The sequence below is a fragment of the Pongo pygmaeus genome, chromosome 17 (genome assembly GCF_028885625.2).
Source record: "Pongo pygmaeus isolate AG05252 chromosome 17, NHGRI_mPonPyg2-v2.0_pri, whole genome shotgun sequence".
Classification (NCBI taxonomy): domain Eukaryota; kingdom Metazoa; phylum Chordata; class Mammalia; order Primates; family Hominidae; genus Pongo; species Pongo pygmaeus.
Window position 1 is genome coordinate 21,383,111 of NC_072390.2, and position 18,623 is coordinate 21,401,733.

An 18,623-nucleotide genomic window follows, 5' to 3' on the forward strand; every position below is an offset into this window, starting at 1 on the left:
TTGTTCATCCACAGTGTCTCAGCAGGTAGTGTGTGCCTGGCACAAAGTTGGCATTCCCTATTTAGAAGCTGGTGGAGAAGCCCTAAGAAGGAAGGGACCCCAACGACCTGACCTGCTTCAGCAGCATCCAGCACAGACACGTATTCTCCCAAACACTTCCTGACGACTTCAGTGGTGCTGGAGTTTTGCTGAAGGTTTTCATATTTTGCAATAATTATTCAAAAATTACTACTCTAAGAGGGTGTGATCTGTCACTGAGAAAAGAGCCTCCTGGTTACTCTGAGCTGCCTGTTTATAGCCATGTATTTATGTACAACATTTGCATGATAATAAAATGAGGAAATGGTCCCAATGATCTGTAGGTGGAGAGATGAACGTGGAGGGCAGGTGTGGCCCAGGCACGGCTACCTGATACCGGCCCAAGGCCAGGTGCCTCGGACGGCACAGGCAGGTGGGCAGCAGCCCGTGATGACTGGACGGACTAGGGAATCCCTCGAATGCAGACTCCATGAGCCTGTCCGGCTGGAGTGGCATCTCCTCACTTTATGAAAGCCCAAGTCTTCATCCACTACAATTACTTCTCACCACGCATTTTAGAATCTAGAGTTTCATGATCTCTTCAGAAAGAAATTTACCTAAATATGTTCTGATCAAAGATGACTGACAGGATTTTCTAAAAAATCAGCAGAGGAGTAAGAGCAATTATAAACCTTTTAAAAGTCTATCCCTCTGCCATGCTATAAATGGAAAAAAATACATACATAAGCCATAATTCCCCCTATAGGATTCATTTAAAATCCACCCTCACCTCCACCTCCACATTATTAATTTAGGAAAGTGCATCAGAAAAAAAACACAGCTGCACATGGAATGGAACCTTCATTTCCACAGGGGAGAGTGGTGGCTTCTGAGGCTCTCATCCCACAGCCAGTCTGTCTGTCTCTCACTTTCTTTGGCTCTCCCATCTCTCAGAGTCACAGTTCTCCTTCCTAATAGCTCCTGTCACTACACGGATGACCTAAGAAAGTGTTCAATGAACCAGCCACATCCTGAGAAATACCTTTTCTTTAAAATGCAGTTTTCAGCTCATGAGGGTGAAGAAAAAGGAACTATTAACAAGTAGCAGCATTTCCAGGGGAGGTCTCAGCCTCATATACAGACATTTGAAAAAAACAAAACTCCAAAGCAACAAACTGTGTACTCATGCATAATACCTCCAACAGGAACAAACTAATTCCAGGCTTGAAAGAAGATGAAAAAGCCTGACATGCATCCTCCTAAAGGGAGTCCCACCCGGAAATGTTCTCAGTTGACAGACCCCTCTTAGGTAGAAAGAAACTTCTTGAGAAAGAGCTTCTCCTCTTCTCAACTCTGTCCTCAGACCAAACTCCAAGAAGAACCACAGCAAACCCGAAAGAGCATGCATCATCCATAGCAGTTCTTGGGAAATGTACCTTTTTTTAAGAACAGGTCTTTGAACTGAGCCTCCTTCAGTGTGCTGTTGTTCAGGTGGTCACTGGACATAATCAGGTCCTCTGCAAGTGGGAGTCCAACTGTGACGCAGCCCCCCCACGTTCAAAGCATCCCTTCAGCTTCCGGCAAACTCCTCTCCAGGCAGCTCAGAGCTGCAGTTATAGCTGGCATGGGGTGTGGGAGAGTGTGTGAGCGTGGAAGAGGGGGGTGTGTTTCTGTCTGCCTCGTTCACTCTCTCTCTACTGTATCAGCAGGGCCCACCCCAGGTGCTAGACTCAAATGCTGTGGCTCCGACCGCAGACGGTGGCTACCAATTATCAACTGCCATCAACAGAAACCAGGAGCTCTGCGGCAGGAAGCCGGCCGTGTCACCGAGCAGAGAATAAGTCCGGGGTCTCCGATCCTGAGACCAGCTGTACACCCAGGGCACTGCTGTTTACAGCAACGTCTATCAGTGAGCAGTCTGCACTTCTCAGGTTTGGCCTCACACCTGGACGTGTCACACACACAGGCAAGCAGAACGCAGCTAGACGGCTCATCTTGTCACACTGCGTTCAGTAATCTTTTCAACAGGCAAATATCAAACCAGTCCAGACAGAAAGGAGGAAATAGGCAAGTCTCACACAATACTCCTTCCCTTGATCTCTGCTGGAAGCTTTCAGTGTGGAAGGACCGGAGAGAGCGCTTACCAAGGCAGGACACGCGACAGGCGGGACGCTCACGTTAGGCTCGCGTGCTTCTCCCCTGCAGATCCGCTCCCAGAGCGTGCTCGCCCGGCTGGGAGCACCCACAGCGTCCCTCAGGCTGTGAGCCAGGCTGCAGGCTGTCCTCTTCTGGTGCTCCCTCTTCACATCCTCTAACTGATGGGAGCAGCTCCCAGCGGCTCTTGCCGCCGAGCTCTGTACTGGCAAAGGGTGAGGTCCTAACCACAGCAGGAAACACCGCGTGCTCCTTTCCCCCCGGCTCGCTCTTCCCTCTTGGCTCTCCCATTCCTTCCCTCTCCCTCTGCCTCACATCATTATTCCCCATGTATGGTAGCACAAAAACACCACAGAGACTCCTTCAAAGTCAGGATGCTCAATGTTCCTAGGCAGTTTTAGTTTATAAGGTTCAGAAATTAGAGAAAAGAATCCCAGGCAATTGAAACATGAAAGCAGAGACATGTCTCAGGAGGGCGCTTTCTCCTGGTTCATTTTGTTCAAGCACAGTCTCTTTTCCCCGAGGTCTAAACAGTTTGTTTCATCTGAGTGTAAAACATCTCCCGTGCATTCGGATGCCCCCAGGCTGTGTGAAGAAAATTCAGGGCAGGCTGCCCTGAGTCTGTCGCAGTTTTCAGAGAAAACTGTGGTGGCCGTGGTGGAAAGGGCAGCCTGCCTTGGTAACGCTGCAAATAACCCCCGCCACAAGCACTGCCCGGAGCCCAGAATAGCCTTTGTTTTTCCTTATTTAGGGTAAATAGGAATGACATGTGGGCCATAACAATAGTTTTGGCTGTAGGAGGAGTTGTCAAAGCAAAACTAAACTATGTTGGTTACTACCAGCATTAGAAGCCAGGACAGTGACGTTAGTGGCCGGCCCTGCTGTCAGCCCAGCACGTCACCTGGGGCATGACAGCAGGGACTGGGCCCTGATGTCACCGCAGGGTCCTCCACGTGGCTAGAAGACATCACTTTCTCATGTTCTCATTTTTGGGGGCAGGGGCAGAAAAGCAACAGAAGAACCACCCAGAAGAGTTTCCAGAAGCTTCACGTGGATAAAAGGAAACCAGAGAATTTCAGCAAGGAAAGTGACCATTTATTAATATACAGCCGCCGGGGAAATCCGGATGGTATGATTCTTCCTGAGCAATTTCCAAATTAAAAATGGAACTCCCCTCCCTGTGCCAGACTTTCCCTGACTTCTCAGAGTCACCCTGCTGGGTGAATGAAGAGGGAGTCACCCTCAGGAAGAGGCAGCTTCAGAAAGAATTAGAAGCTGCACCACCAGGCCTGCCCTAAAAGAGCTCCTGAAGGAAGCGCTAAACATGGAAAGGCACAACCGGTACCAGCCACTGCAAAATCATACCGAAATGTAAAGACCATCGAGACTAGGAAGAGACTGCATCAACTAACGAGAAAAATATCCAGCTAACATCATAATGACAGGATCAGATTCACACATAACAATATTAACTTTAAATGTAAATGGACTAAATGCTCCAATTAAAAGACACAGACTGGCAAATTGGATAAAGACTCAAGACCCATCAGTGTGCTGTATTCAGGAAACCCATCTCACGTGCAGAGACACACATAGGCTCAAAATAAAAGGATGGAGGAAGATCTACCAAGCAAATGGAAAACAAAAAAAGGCAGGGGTTGCAATCCTAGTCTCTGATAAAACAGACTTTAAACCAACAAAGATCAAAAGAGACAAAGAAGGCCATTACATAATGGTAAAGGGATTAATTCAACAAGAAGAGCTAACTATCCTAAATATATATGCACCCAATACAGGAGCACCCAGATTCATAAAGCAAGTCCTGAGTGACCTACAAAGAGACTTAGACTCCCACACATTAATAATGGGAGACTTTAACACCCCACTGTCAACATTAGACAGATCAACGAGACAGAAAGTCAACAAGGATACCCAGGAATTGAACTCAGCTCTGCACCAAGCAGACCTAATAGACATCTACAGAACTCTCCACCCCAAATCAACAGAATATACATTTTTTTCAGCACCACACCACACCTATTCCAAAATTGACCATATACTTGGAAGTAAAGATCTCCTCAATAAATGTAAAAGAACAGAAATTGTAACAAACTGTCTCTCAGATCACAGTGCAATCAAGCTAGAACTCAGGATTAAGAATCTCACTCAAAACCGCTCAACTACGTGGAAACTGAACAACCTGCTCCTGAATGACTACTGGGTACATAACGAAATGAAGGCAGAAATAAAGATGTTCTTTGAAACCAACGAGAACAAAGACACAACATACCAGAATCTCTGGGATGCATTCAAAGCAGTGTGTAGAGGGAAATTTATAGCACTAAATGCCCACAAGAGAAAGCAGGAAAGATCCAAAATTGACACCCTAACATCACAATTAAAAGAACTAGAAAAGCAAGAGCAAACACATTCAAAAGCTAGCAGAAGGCAAGAAATAACTAAAATCAGAGCAGAACTGAAGGAAATAGAGACACAAAAAACCCTTCAAAAAATAAATGAATCCAGGAGCTGGTTTTTTGAAAGGATCAACAAAATTGATAGACCGCTAGCAAGATTAATAAAGAAAAAAAGAGAGAAGAATCAAATAGATGCAATAAAAAATGATAAAGGGGATATCACCACCGATCCCACAGAAATACAAACTACCATCAGAGAATATTACAAACTCCTCTATGCAAATAAACTAGAAAATCTAGAAGAAATGGATAAATTCCTCAACACATACACCCTCCCAAGACTAAACCAGGAAGAAGTTGAATCTCTGAATAGACCAATAACAGGATCTGAAATTGTGGCAACAATCAATAGCTTACCAACCAAAAAAAGTCCAGGACCAGATGGGTTCACAGCCGAATTCTACCAGAGGTACAAGGAGGAGCTGGTACCATTCCTTCTGAAACTATTCCAATCAATAGAAAAAGAGGGAATCCTCCCTAACTCATTTTATGAGGCCAGCATCATCCTGATACCAAAGCCTGGCAGAGACACAACCAAAAAAGAGAATTTTAGACCAATATCCTTGATGAACATTGATGCAAAAATCCTCAATAAGATACTGGCAAACAGAATCCAGCAGCACATCAAAAAGCTTATCCACCATGATCAAGTGGGCTTCATCCCTGGGATGCAAGGCTGGTTCAATATACGCAAATCAATAAATGTAATCCAGCATATAAATAGAACCAAAGACAAAAACCACATGATTATCTCAATAGATGCAGAAAAGGCCTTTGACAAAATTCAACAACCCTTCATGCTAAAAACTCTCAATAAATTAGGAATTGATGGGACATATCTCAAAATAATAAGAGCTATTTATGACAAACCCACAGCCAATATCGTACTGAATGGGCAAAAACTGGAAGCATTCCCTTTGAAAACTGGCACAAGACAGGGATGCCCTCTCTCGCCACTTCTATTCAACATAGTGTTGGAAGTTCTGGCCAGGGCAATTAGGCAGGAGAAGGAAATCAAGGGTATTCAATTAGGAAAAGAGGAAGTCAAATTGTCCTTGTTTGCAGATGACATGATAGTATATCTAGAAAACCCCATTGTCTCAGCCCAAAATCTCCTTAAGCTGATAAGCAACTTCAGCAAAGTCTCAGGATACAAAATCAATGTGCAAAAATCACAAGCATTCTTATACATCAATAACAGACAAACAGAGAGCCAAATCATGAGTGAACTCCCATTCACAATTGCTTCAAAGAGAATAAAATACCTAGGAATCCAACTTACAAGGGATGTGAAAGACCTCTTCAAGGAGAACTACAAACCACTGCTCAAGGAAATAAAAGAGGATACAAACAAATGGAAGAACATTCCATGCTCATGGGTAGGAAGAATCAATATCATGAAAATGGCCATCCTTCCCAAGGTAATTTACAGATTCAATGCCATCCCCATCAAGCTACCAATGACTTTCTTCACAGAATTGGAAAAAACTACTTTAAAGTTCATATGGAACCAAAAAAGAGCCCGCATCGCCAAGTCAATCCTAAGCCAAAAGAACAAAGCTGGAGGCATCACACTACCTGACTTCAAACTGTACTACAAGGCTACAGTAACCAAAACAGCATGGTACTGGTACCAAAACAGAGATATAGATCAATGGAACAGAACAGAGCCGTCAGAAATAATGCCACATATCTACAAGTATCTGATCTTTGACAAACCTGACAAAAACAAGAAATGGGGAAAGGATTCCCTATTTAATAAATGGTGCTGGGAAAACTGGCTAGCCATATGTAGAAAGCTGAAACTGGATCCCTTCCTTACACCTTATACAAAAATCAATTCAAGATGGATTAAAGACTTAAATGTTAGACCTAAAACCATAAAAACCCTAGAAGAAAACCTAGGCATTACCATTCAGGACATAGGCATGGGCAAGGACTTCATGTCTAAAACACCAAAAGCAATGGCAACAAAAGCCAAAATTGACAAATGGGATCTAATTAAACTAAAGAGCTTCTGCACAGCAAAGGAAACTACCATCAGAGTGAACAGGCAACCTACAAAATGGGAGAAAATTTTCGCAACCTACTCATCTGACAAAGGGCTAATATCCAGAATCTACAATGAACTCCAACAAATTTACAAGAAAAAAACAAACAACCCCATCAAAAAGTGGGCGAAGGACATGAACAGACACTTCTCAAAAGAAGACATTTATGCAGCCAAAAAACACATGAAAAAATGCTCACCATCACTGGCCATCAGAGAAATGCAAATCAAAACCACAATGAGATACCATCTCACACCAGTTAGAATGGCAATCATTAAAAAGTCAGGAAACAACAGGTGCTGGAGAGGATGTGGAGAAATAGGAACACTTTTACACTGTTGGTGGGCGTGTAAACTAGTTCAACCCTTGTGGAAGTCAGTGTGGCGATTCCTCAGGGATCTAGAACTAGAAATTCCATTCGACCCAGCCATCCCATTACTGGGTATATACCCAAAGGACTATAAATCATGCTGCTATAAAGACACATGCACACGTATGTTTATTGCTGCATTATTCACAATAGCAAAGACTTGGAACCAACCCAAATGTCCAGCAATGATAGACTGGATTAAGAAAATGTGGCACATATACACCATGGAATACTATGCAGCCATAAAAAATGATGAGTTCACGTCCTTTGTAGGGACATGGATGAAACTGGAAATCATCATTCTCAGTAAACTATCGCAAGAACAAAAAACCAAACACCACATATTCTCACTCATAGGTGGGAATTGAACAATGAGAACACATGGACACAGGAAGGGGAACATCACACTTTGGGGACTGTTGTGGGGTGGGGGGAGGGGGGAGGGATAGCATTGGGAGATATACCTAATGCTAGATGACAAGTTGGTGGGTGCAGCGCACCAGCATGGCACATGTATACATATGTAACTTACCTGCACATTGCGCACATGTACCATAAAACCTAAAGTATAATAATAATAATAATAAAAGAAAAAAAAAAAAAAAAAAAAAAAAAAAAGAAGCTGCAACCACTTCAAGCCGCCCCTCCCTGGCTACCAGCGCCCCTTGTCCCTGGAGCCCCGTGGCTCCTTGCCACCTGGGCCGGCACTTCCTGGTCAGGCTCAGTCACATGGTAGGCTTGCCCTCAAGCCAGGGCCTTAGTGAGGAGCGCTGTAGGCCACTGTACCTGTCTGTTTCTTAAAATTAGGGCTTTGTGGGGCAGGCACGGTGGCTCAAGCCTGTAATCCTAGCACTTTGGGAGGCCGAGGTGGGCGGATCACCTGAGGTCAGGAGTTCAAGACCAGCCTGGTCAACATGGTGAAACCCGTCTCTACTAAAAATACAAAAATTAGCCAGGTGTGGTGGCACACGCCTGTGATCCCAGCTACTCAGGAGGCTGAGGCAGGAGAATTGCTTGAAACTGGGAGGTGGAGGTTGCCATGAGGCGAGATAGGGCCACTTCACTCCAGCCTGGGCGACAGAGTGAGACTCCATCTCAAAAAAAAAAAAAAAAAAAAAAAATTAGGGCTTTGGTGAACTTCATGGAACTGGAAAAGTTCTCCTCTCCTTGGCTAATGGACATACTTGCATTTTGAAATGGTTATAAATAGCCCGCTTTGGGGTTTAACATGATGTAAAAGGAATATTTCATATATAAAAAAAGAAAATCAACGTTTTTTTTTTCACTTAACGGTCACCAGCTATTCCCCAGTGTCTCAACACACTTACTGTGTTTGGCTAGCTTCCCTGTCACTGGGCATCTTGGCCAATGGAGCCAATCTTTTCTTTTCTTTTTTCTTTTTTTTTTTTTTTTTTGATGCAGTCTTGCTGTGTTGCCCAGGCTGCAGTGCAGTGGCGAAATCTCTGATTACTGCAACCTCTGCCTCCTGGGTTCAAGTGATTCTCCCACCTCAGCTTCCTGAGTAGCTGGGATTACAGGCGTGCGCCAACATGCCGGGCTAATTTTTGTAATTTTTGTATTTTTAGTAGAGATGGGGTTTCACCATGTTGGCCAGGCTGTCCTGGAACTCCTGACTTCAAGCGACCCACCCGCTTCGGCTTCTCAGATTTCTGGGATTACAGGTGTGAGCCACCACACCCGGCCATGGAGCCGATCTTAATTAAGCTCCTTGCCCACTCAGTTTAATGTTCTCACAGTTCAACCTGTTTAAAAACCACTTTCAAAACTTTTGACTTTATGAATGCAAGTTTACTTTGAAAACGTTGCCCACACCTAACACACACACACACACACGCATAATGAGCGCTCCTGTGGGTGTCTGGGGACATGGTGTAGAGTCTGTCTTGGGATGTGTGGCTTAAACACAGGCACAGGGGCTCTGCCAGCCCCTGCTGAGGGGCTGTCTGGGCGGATGTACTAGACAGTGCTCTTGAGTTTTGTTTTTATTCCTTTTAAGCACCACCTGAAGATGGTGCTTCAGAAAGGAAGTTCCGAGGTCAAGTCGTGACTCAGGGTTCATGCCCTGGTACACAGCTCACCCTGGCTGCATGACAGCACGTCCATCACTGGGAATTTTAGCTGAGAGCTGCCAATATTTCTTTTCCCTTCATTCAGAGAAAATGGCAGCACACATAGCAGAAGGGCATGGGAGAGGGAAGCCTGTGGAACACACAAATATGAAAGTGTAAAAACATTTGCATTCGGCACTTTCTCCTCCCTCATCATCTTTACATCACATCTTTCACGTAAGTACTCTGATGGCTATCACGTCTAATATGAGTTTTGTGCAGTCACCAACACGTCTCAGAGCTTAGGAGGCATCTGTGCGTGCAGCAGGAGCCTTGAAAATGGAGCAAGGCAGGGACACCAAACACTTTCACAAGAGTTTGTTGGTAGCAACAAGGACTTGAGACTCTAACGATATCTCTTCAAGGTTTCCTCTATAAAGGTCTTCAGTTCATTAATCCATCTGACAAATATTTACCTGAGCGTTTACAGTCCTTAGGAGGAAATGCACTGGACCTTCAGTGAAGTCCTACAGATAAGCGTTTCTGTGTGGCTGAGCTCGTCATAGGTTCCATCTGCAGGTAGTTGCTTATTTAAGGAACCAAACAGGCTTTAAGGATCGGCTACCAGTTGAGACCTACATAGGACAAGCTAAGGTGGCTGGAACTTTGCTGTCCTGAATGGCCAAAAAGAGGCAGCCTAGGCCAGGGATTTGATTGGAGGTGATCAGCTGAGATTTCAGCTCTCATCCAGCCACTCCAAGTATGGTAAGTTAGTAGCTCAGCGGCTACTCAGAGCTCATTAGCTTCAGAAAAGAATTTCTGAGTGGTAAAGGGAGGCTCTGCTCTCCTAGAATCTGTATCTGTCATCTCTAAGCCCAGTTAGCATCTCACCCAGCCCTGGTCCCAGCCCCAGCTCTCACCCCTAGGGCTTCTCGGTGTGCCCCACTGCCTCCCCCTCCACAGCCTACCCCACCGCGGGTGCTTCACTCACAACAGAAATTCTCACAGATAAAGATCACTTGAAGAATTAGAAATACTGATCGCCACTCTAACTGGCGTGAGATGGTATCTCATTGTGGTTTTGATTTGCATTTCTCTAATGACCAGTGATGATGAGCTTTTTTTTTTTCCCATATGTTTGTTGGCTGCATAAATGTCTTCTTTTGAGAAGTGTCTGTTCATATTCTTCATCCACTTTTTGATGGGGTTGTTTTTTCTTTTACACTGTTGGTGGGAGTGTAAATTAGTTCAACCATTGTGGAAGACAGTGTGACAATTCCTCAAGGATCTAGAACCAAAAATACCATTTGGCCCAGCAGTCCCATTACTGGGTATATACCCAAAGGATTATAGATCATTCTACTAGAAAGACACATGCACACGTATGTTTATTGCAACATTACTTACAATAGCAAAGACTTGGAAAGAACCCGAACACCCATCAATGATAGACCAGGTAAAGAAAATGTGGCACATATACACCATGGAATACTATGCAGCCATAAAAAAAAACGAGTTCATGTCCTTTGCACGGACATGGATGAAGCTGGAAACCATCATCCTCAGCAAACTAACACAGGAACAGAAAACCAAACACTGCATGTTCTCACTCATAAGTGGGAGTTGAACAATGAGAACACATGGACACAAGAAGGGGAACATCACACAGTGGGACCTGTTGGGGGCTGGGGCGGGGGCAAGGGGAGGAAGGGCAATAGGACAAATAACTAATACATACAGGGCTTAAAACCTAGATAATGGGTTGACAGGTGCAGCAAACCACTATGACACATGTATACCTATGTAACAAACCTGCACATTCAGCACATGTATCCCAGAACTTAAAGTAAAATAAAATAATAACAAAAAAAGAATTAGAAATACCTTTTCAATGGTTCTGCAGCATAAAGTTAGCATTTGTAAACATTCATAAAGATTTACTGCTATATGCAAAGCACTTTCAAGCACTATGTATCTCTTATCTTCACGCCAACCCTGTGAGGCATATTTTTCTTACCACTTTACAGATGGGGAAACTGAGGCTCAGAGAGGGTGAGTCTTTTGTCCAAGGGCAAACTGCTGGTGAGAGGCCAGCTAGGAGTTGGAGCCGGGACAGTCTGACTCTGACACTCCCACCCAGCCACCCACTCATTGTTTTGCTCAGTGGCAGCAAGCTCAGAATTAATTAGCCAACAGTCAACAAATGTAGCAACCACTGAAACTAACCAAGGGATGCCAGTGGACTGATGATGACTTACTTCGATTTTTTTTAGCCTGATTACCCGATTTTTGGGGGGCACTAAGGGGATGTGTTAACTTGCAAATCCATGTAAAAGATTCTACATCTCCACATGTTGCCACGAGGCTCTTGGAGCCATTTTATGTGTCTCATCTGCCTGTTAATGCAACTCTTGTTAAGAATCGATGGCTCTGTCCATTACAAATTCCCATTCTTTGAGGTTTACGACTATGCTATAAAATTTTGCTCTGAGATGAAATTTTCCACAGAAAAATTAATCCCTGGAATTTGGCCTTTAGAAACAGTACATTTTAATTCAGTTTGTTATGCTTAAAGTCGTGAATGAGGATTTTAAAAGAACACAAACTTTATGTTCCCACAGACTCAAAACATGGAAATAGTTTGATATTTGTGGACATTAGTCTATAACATGGAATAATCTTCTAGTGTATCCTTGGAGCTTAGAAAAACGCAGCACAGAGAAAGCTTTATGTAGAAACGCAAATGCTCTGCGTGTGCTCCCACCAGCCCTGTCGTCTGGTAGGAATGTTCACAAATATAAAAGTGTGTGACCCCATGGAGCTAGCAAGCCAATAATGCGGATTACAAACGTATTAAATAAATTAGTTCAGATTAAACAGCTTTAAAATAGCTTCCTAATATGCAAAAAGACTCCCTGAATTAGCAGATTTGAGTTTATCTTACACATTATCTATGCTACTAAGTGGAAAAAAGGAATTACTTATGAGTCTACATTTACGGTGGTATAGATTTTCATAATGGCTAAGCTACCTGCTAAGTGGGTTTGTGCCTGAAATTGCAGCGGCCCTTCCAAGCCCCAGAAGAAAATGGGAGGCAGTATAAAGTTTTTATAGAGGCCTGTTAGAACCAACGTTGGGTTCCAACGCTGCCACCTGCGTTAGGTTGAGCTGGGTGCGTTTCCTCATCTATAAAATGAGGCTGAGAATACTTACTTCACAGGGTGGTCAGGAGGATGAAATAACACATCCAACCCTCGCTCCTCAGAGTGTGGTCCACAGCCCAGCAGCAGCAGCATCCCCTGGGAGCTTATGAGAAATGCGATCTTGAGCCCCGCCCAGACCTGGGGAACTGGAGCCTGCATGTTAACCAGATGCCCAGGCGAGTGATGTGCACGTCAGCATTTCAGAAGCCCTGCTCTACTCCAGACTCCTCACCTGGATGAAATGAGCAAGCCGGGGGCTTGGAGAAATCGTGGTGCAAGCATACCACCACGAGGACATGTGAGGGCTCTTGTTTTTGCTAATTGTCATTCAACAATGATTTTAAAGAACAATACTCAACCAGCAAGAGTTTGTGTGCACATGTGGGTAAAGCAGTAACACTGTCCTCCTGGGCATGGCAGGTGCTTCCTGCTGTCCTCCGCTCTGTGCTGATGGGTCGTGACTGATCTACCTGCACCTTTCAGGAGAACCAGTAGCGGTTAACAGTGTCATTAAGGTCCCCAAGAATGGCAAAGCTAGCTGGCTTATGTTAACAGACTCCGGGCTGGACACAGTGGCTCACACCTGTAACCCCAACACTTTGGGAGGCCAAGATAGGAGGACTGCTTGAGGCCAGGAGTTTGAGACAAGCCTGGGCAACACAGTGAGACTACATCTTCAACAAAAATTTAAAAATTAGCCAGGTGTGGTAGCACAGGCCTGTCATCCCAGTTACTCCGGAGGCTGAAGCAGGAGGATCACTTGAGCCCAGGAGGTTGAGAGTGCAGTGAGCTGTGATTGTGCCAATGCACCCCAGCTTGCACAACAGAATGAGACCCTGTCTCATTAAAACAGAGGCTCTGGTGTTGAGACACTGTTTCTAGAATATTTGGCATCCTTCTTAAAAGCTCAAGAAGTCTTTCAGGATTTCTGGACACCATGTGTTAAGAGAACACTCTAATTGTGCACTCTGGACAAACTCAAGTGCCAGGAGCAGACTTCTTGTAAAGAGAGAATGATGAAGACGCCAAGTTTCCGTCCCTATGAGCCTGGCCCCGCTTTCTCTCTGTCCCCGCGTCGGCCTTCCTGTTCCTTGAGATAGCCAGATGCCAGGAAGAGAGTCCTGGCCCTTGAACATTCTGGAAGCAGCACCTACTCCTGCCACATGTGTCCTGCCTGCCTGGTGGCTGCTGGCACGCCCCCAAATGTTTCCTTATCAATAAGGCATACTGAGAGTGCCTTCAGAAAACTGCCAGTACATCTTCTGGGGGGGAGGGTGTTGAAGGGGGATAGAAATCTGCATATTTCAGGTGAAACATGTTTTTCCTATAGAAACACACACTGAATATTTTACTGTTTAAAATGCTTCATGTGGTTACTCAGGAAAATATTTTATTTTGCTTTTCAAATATATTACAATTTTCACTTTCATCCCCAAACTGGAAGGCTGAATAACTTTCATAATTCATCTTATTGCTGGGTACACCACAGAAAATGAGGCTCGAGATGTTTATTAACTCAGGAGTTAGATACTGCTATTCTAGTTCTCAGTTTTTAACCCCATAAAAATTGTAACTGCCCCTTGAGAGACTGAAACCCCAGTTTCATTAGCTCCTTAATCCAGGCAAAGGTCACACATTCTTGCACACACGCCGTATATGGCACACATAGGTGGTGCTCACGATGGTCCACATTGTTGCCAAGTGACCGCACCCCTGGGGCCGTTATTCCCGTAGCTGTTAGGGCAGCGGGCCCGCACCCGTCCTAAGCGGCACATACTGTCATCTCTGCAGCTCCTCTCTGTCTTGCTTATAAACTGCAGGATGTGTCCAGGTAGCTCCAAGACCTTTAGCTTGGCCAAACCATTCATTTCTTCAAAAGTTGAGATAAATTCAAGGCACATTCCAGGGTTTTAGTCTTATATGGAGCATATACTAAGCCACGTTATCAGAGAAAGTATGGCCCAAAAATCCAAGCTAGTCTAAAGTCAACCTTGACATCAGATCTATATAACTATACTCTGTTTTCATCTTCAGCATTTAAGACTAGCCTGACACACAGATGCTGTGAAGACACAGATTCATGGCTCTCCCGTGCCCGAGTGTTTTAGAAAATTCCAGCCTGAAGTTGATTCTCTTTGATGTCAGCTCCAGGGCTGCAGGCAGCAAATGCTAAGCGCCTACTATGTGCCGGCCACCACGATGCACTGCAGGAGACAAAGAGAGCCAGGAACCGCCCTTGTCCCTGCTGTCCCTACTTCACATCTCTAGCAAGAGCTAGCGGGGTCGTGAGGCCTGTGCAACTCGGCGTGGCACCCAGCAGCATGCTCAGCGTGGAGCGGGTGAAGGCACCAGGGACGGATGTGCTGCAGGAGCACACAGGAGGGGTGCCTAACCTAAATACTGACAACAACTAACACTGAGATGGTGCTTCCTGTGGGCCAGGCAGTGCTCCAGGGCACTCTAACTCATTCAAGTAGGCCATTTAATACTTACAACTATCATGAGATGAATTCTAGTTATTATCCCAATCTCACAGGTGAGAGAATAGAGGCACAGAAAGGTTAAGTAATTTGCCCAAAGTCACACAGCAGTAAGTGGCAATGCCAGGACCTGAACTAGGAAGACTGGCTCCAGAGCCTGTTCCTCACCACTGCATCAGTCCAACTTTAAATGTGGCCGATCCGAGGACCACCCTTCAGAAGGCTCCTGATCTACAAGTCCCATTTAAAAGGCTCAAGGAATGAATTTTACTTCTCTGACACCAGGGCGCTAGGAAGCTCTGGAAGTGCACAGAGACCATTTAAGTGGACCATCAGGAAAGAACTTATTCACACCTCAGGGAAGATGGTCCCAGAAACAAACTGTACCACCAGGCAATTTTCCTTTATGTTAAAGTAAACCTGTGTTCTGGAAATTTAAGGTTATTGTCTTTTATCCTTTTCCTTATCTTGGGCCCTAAAAAGATGAAGTTTCTGCTTCTGTACTAGAGTATAAAAAGGTACTTTAAAAACTTAAATATTTATAAAAATCAGAGTTTTTTAGAATAAAAGCTCCCTCAACATTTTTCTTTTTCACTGTTTTAAATTTGTTATGTCCACAGCCTTTCTTTTCTTTCTGACTGAAAACATATAGCGATGTCCTCCCATTAAATGTCCTCTCCAATAGGATTCCTTGGAACCTGTTCCAATGCTGAAAGCCAAGATGTGCCTGAAGGGATTGCTCAGTTCAATATCTTACTTATTTGTCACTTGAAAAAGTACTAAAATGAAAAATTTTTATTTGTTTTTTAATTTCTAGTTTTGCTTCTTCTTATTTTTTAAATAAAAAATTAGGCCGGGCACAGTGGCTCACACCTGTAATCCTAACACTTTGGGAGGCCAAGGTGGGCAGATCACTTGAAGTCAGAAGTTCGAGACCAGCCTGGCCAATATGTTGAGACCCAGACTCTACTAAAAATACAAAAATTAGTTAGAAATTGCTTGAACCCAGGAGGCAGAGGTTACAGTGAGCTGAGATTGTGCCACTGCACTCCAGCCTGGGTGACAGAATGAGACTCCATCTCAAAAAAAAAAAAAATTAAATGCCATGGTTTAAGAATGATGTCTGATAAAATTCCCCCCATCCCACCACCAATGATGATTCCCAAAGCAACCAATATACTGCTTTGGGAAGGATGTGGATTTGCAGTCAGATATCCTGGGTTGAAATTTTAACCCCTACTAAACTGCCTGATACGATCAAGTTCTTTTTTACTTTTAGTATCAGGTTCAGGGGGTACATGTGCAGGTTTGATACAAGGTTATAATGCATGCTGCTGGGGCTTGTGCTTCTATTGATCCTGTCTCCAAGACAGTGAGCATAATACCCCATAGGAAGTTTTTCAGCCCTTACCCACCTCTCTCCCTCCTTCCTTTTGGAGTCCCCAGTTTCTACTGTTCCCATTTCTATGTCCATGAGTACCCAGTGCTTAGCTTCCATGTATAAGTGAGAAAATACTTATATTTACTTTTTCTGTTTCTGCATTAATTCACTTACAATAATGGCCTCCAGCTCCATCCATGTTTCTGCAAAGGACGTGATTTCATTCTTTTTCACAGCTGTGTAGTACTTCATGGTGCATATGTACCACATTTTCTTCAACCACTACGGATGGACATCTAGGTTGATTCCATGTCTTTGCTATTGTGAACAAGTGCTACAATAAATACACAGGTGCAAGTGTCTTTTTGGTAGACTGATTTATTTTCCTTTGGGCATATATCCAGTAGTGGGATTGCTGGGTGGAATGGTAGTTCTATTTTCAGTTCTTTGAGAAATCTCCAAACTGCATTCTATAGTGGCTGATCTAACTTACATTTCCACCAAGAGTGTATAAGTGTTCCCTTTTCTTTTTCTTTTTTTTTTTTTAGACGGAGTCTCGCTCTGTCGCCCAGGCTGGAGTGCAGTGGCACAATCAAGGCTCACTGCAAGCTCCGCTTCCCGGGTTCACGCCATCCTCCTACCTCAGCCTCCCAAGTAGCTGGGACTACAGGCGCCTGCCACCACGCCCCAAAGTGTTCCCTTTTCTCTGCAGCCTCGTCAACATCTGTTATTTTTTGCCTTTTTAATAATAGCCATTCTGACTGCTGTGAGGTGGTCACTGTAGTTTTGATTTGCATTGCTCTTATGGTTAGTGATGTTGAGCATTTTTTCCTATGTTTGTTGGTCACTTGTAAGTCTTCTTTTGAGAAGTGTTTGTTCATGTCCTTTGCCCAGTTTTTAGTGGGGTTGTTTTATTCTCACTGATTTGTTTACATTCCTCACAGATTTTGGATAAATGATCATTGTTAAATGCATTATAACATCAGATTCCTTCATTTAAAATATTTCTACAGGGCTGACAAATGGAAACATGACAAACTTAGCTGTGAATGTGAGGCCCCTGGTTAACCAGAGATAATGGAGATGGATCAACTGGACTTTATGATGACATCTTCCCACCATGAAACGGACAGAAGCCAAAGGGTTAGGAGAACAGGTGCCCATCCTCCCTAAGGCCTGATAGTGCCTTTTATGCAGATAAGGAGAAACATGGTCTTGTTTTGATTAAAAATGACCTTAATTAAGTCTGTTATTCTCAACATAGTAAATACCCACAGCAGGAAAGCAAATACAGTAAAATAGAGTGTTGATAATAAAAATGTAGAGTCCTCATAGAAGGAACGCTATTCTGGCAGAAACCCATCTAATTTTGGTCATACAAATAAAAGTAATTTAAAAAAAATTTACAAGCTTAGAAATGGTAATACTGCAAATACCTTTACAATTTTGTTTCCTATAATATACCTTACAGAAAAATTTTCCAAACCAGTCTATCACCATTCATCCTCTGAGAGGCAGAAATCCTGGCCAAGGTTGGCTGCAGGGTGGCAACTTGGTCACACATGGTCTTCTTGGTGACCTTTAGCTCAAACAGACAAAACAGCAAATGGTGAACCTTGATCAGACTCCAGCTGAATGCCTTGGAAGTCTTAGGCTACAGATTCTGTCTGCTGTCATTATGCCTGGAACATTTTGGCTTTAGTGCCTCTTGATGCGGTTGGATGCTGGTCAGGAGACCCAGAGTCTAGTGCCACCTCTCCTGCTAGCTGCAAGTGACATCTTGAGTCACACAGCTGTGCAGTCCTCACATGTCTCATTTCATTGCTAGGACCAAATCAATGTCTTGCACACTTCAGTCCGAGTCCTTCAAGTCCCACCCTAAGGATTCTTAAAATAGCTGCACTCCACATGTTCTATTATTTATTTAATATTGATTTTAAACTGGACTTCAATTAATTCATTTTTTTAAATTTAATTTCTAAGTAACAATATCCATAAAATCACAGACCTGATATGCTAGAGATTTTAAATAAAACATTTGAGGCAAGCATATTATTAAAAATTGTATAATAAAATTACAGGCATAGTGGTATGTGCCTATAGTTTCAGCTACCTGGGAGGCTAAGGCAAGAGAATTGCTTCAGTTGCTCAGGAGTTTCAGACCAGACTGGTCAATATAGTGAGACCCTGTCTCTATTTTTAAAAGATATATAATAAAATCCAAAACAATCTTTAATGTTATTTATAGAATATAAAGATAATTTTCTTTCTTTTGCTCATTTAAAAGAAATATTTGCTGTATAATTTAGTTTCAATCAATTAGTAAGAAAAACATGATTTATCCACATATATACTGTGTTTGAAACTTTAACACAGTTAAAATATAATATAGGAGACTCACGGCCGGGTGCGGTGGCTCA

The 18,623-nt window shown here is 43.6% G+C and overlaps 1 protein-coding gene across 22 annotated transcripts in view; it reads right to left on the bottom strand.

Annotated features, from left to right (window-relative positions):
- The window catches only part of LDLRAD4 (low density lipoprotein receptor class A domain containing 4), a 439,373-nt gene that overhangs the window by 38,154 nt on the left and 382,596 nt on the right, over window positions 1–18,623 (bottom strand). The window contains exon 1 of one of the 22 annotated variants that reach the window (XM_054461262.2): window positions 1,455–2,871. The exons of 19 other annotated variants lie outside the window; for them this stretch is intronic. In XM_054461262.2, the coding sequence (XP_054317237.1) occupies window positions 1,455–1,524 (70 nt within the window). In that variant the 5' untranslated portion in view covers window positions 1,525–2,871. Of the gene's footprint in view, window positions 1–1,454; window positions 2,872–18,623 lie in introns of those variants that run through there. 2 more of the 22 variants (XM_054461260.2, XM_054461264.2) reach the window with 2 other exon arrangements.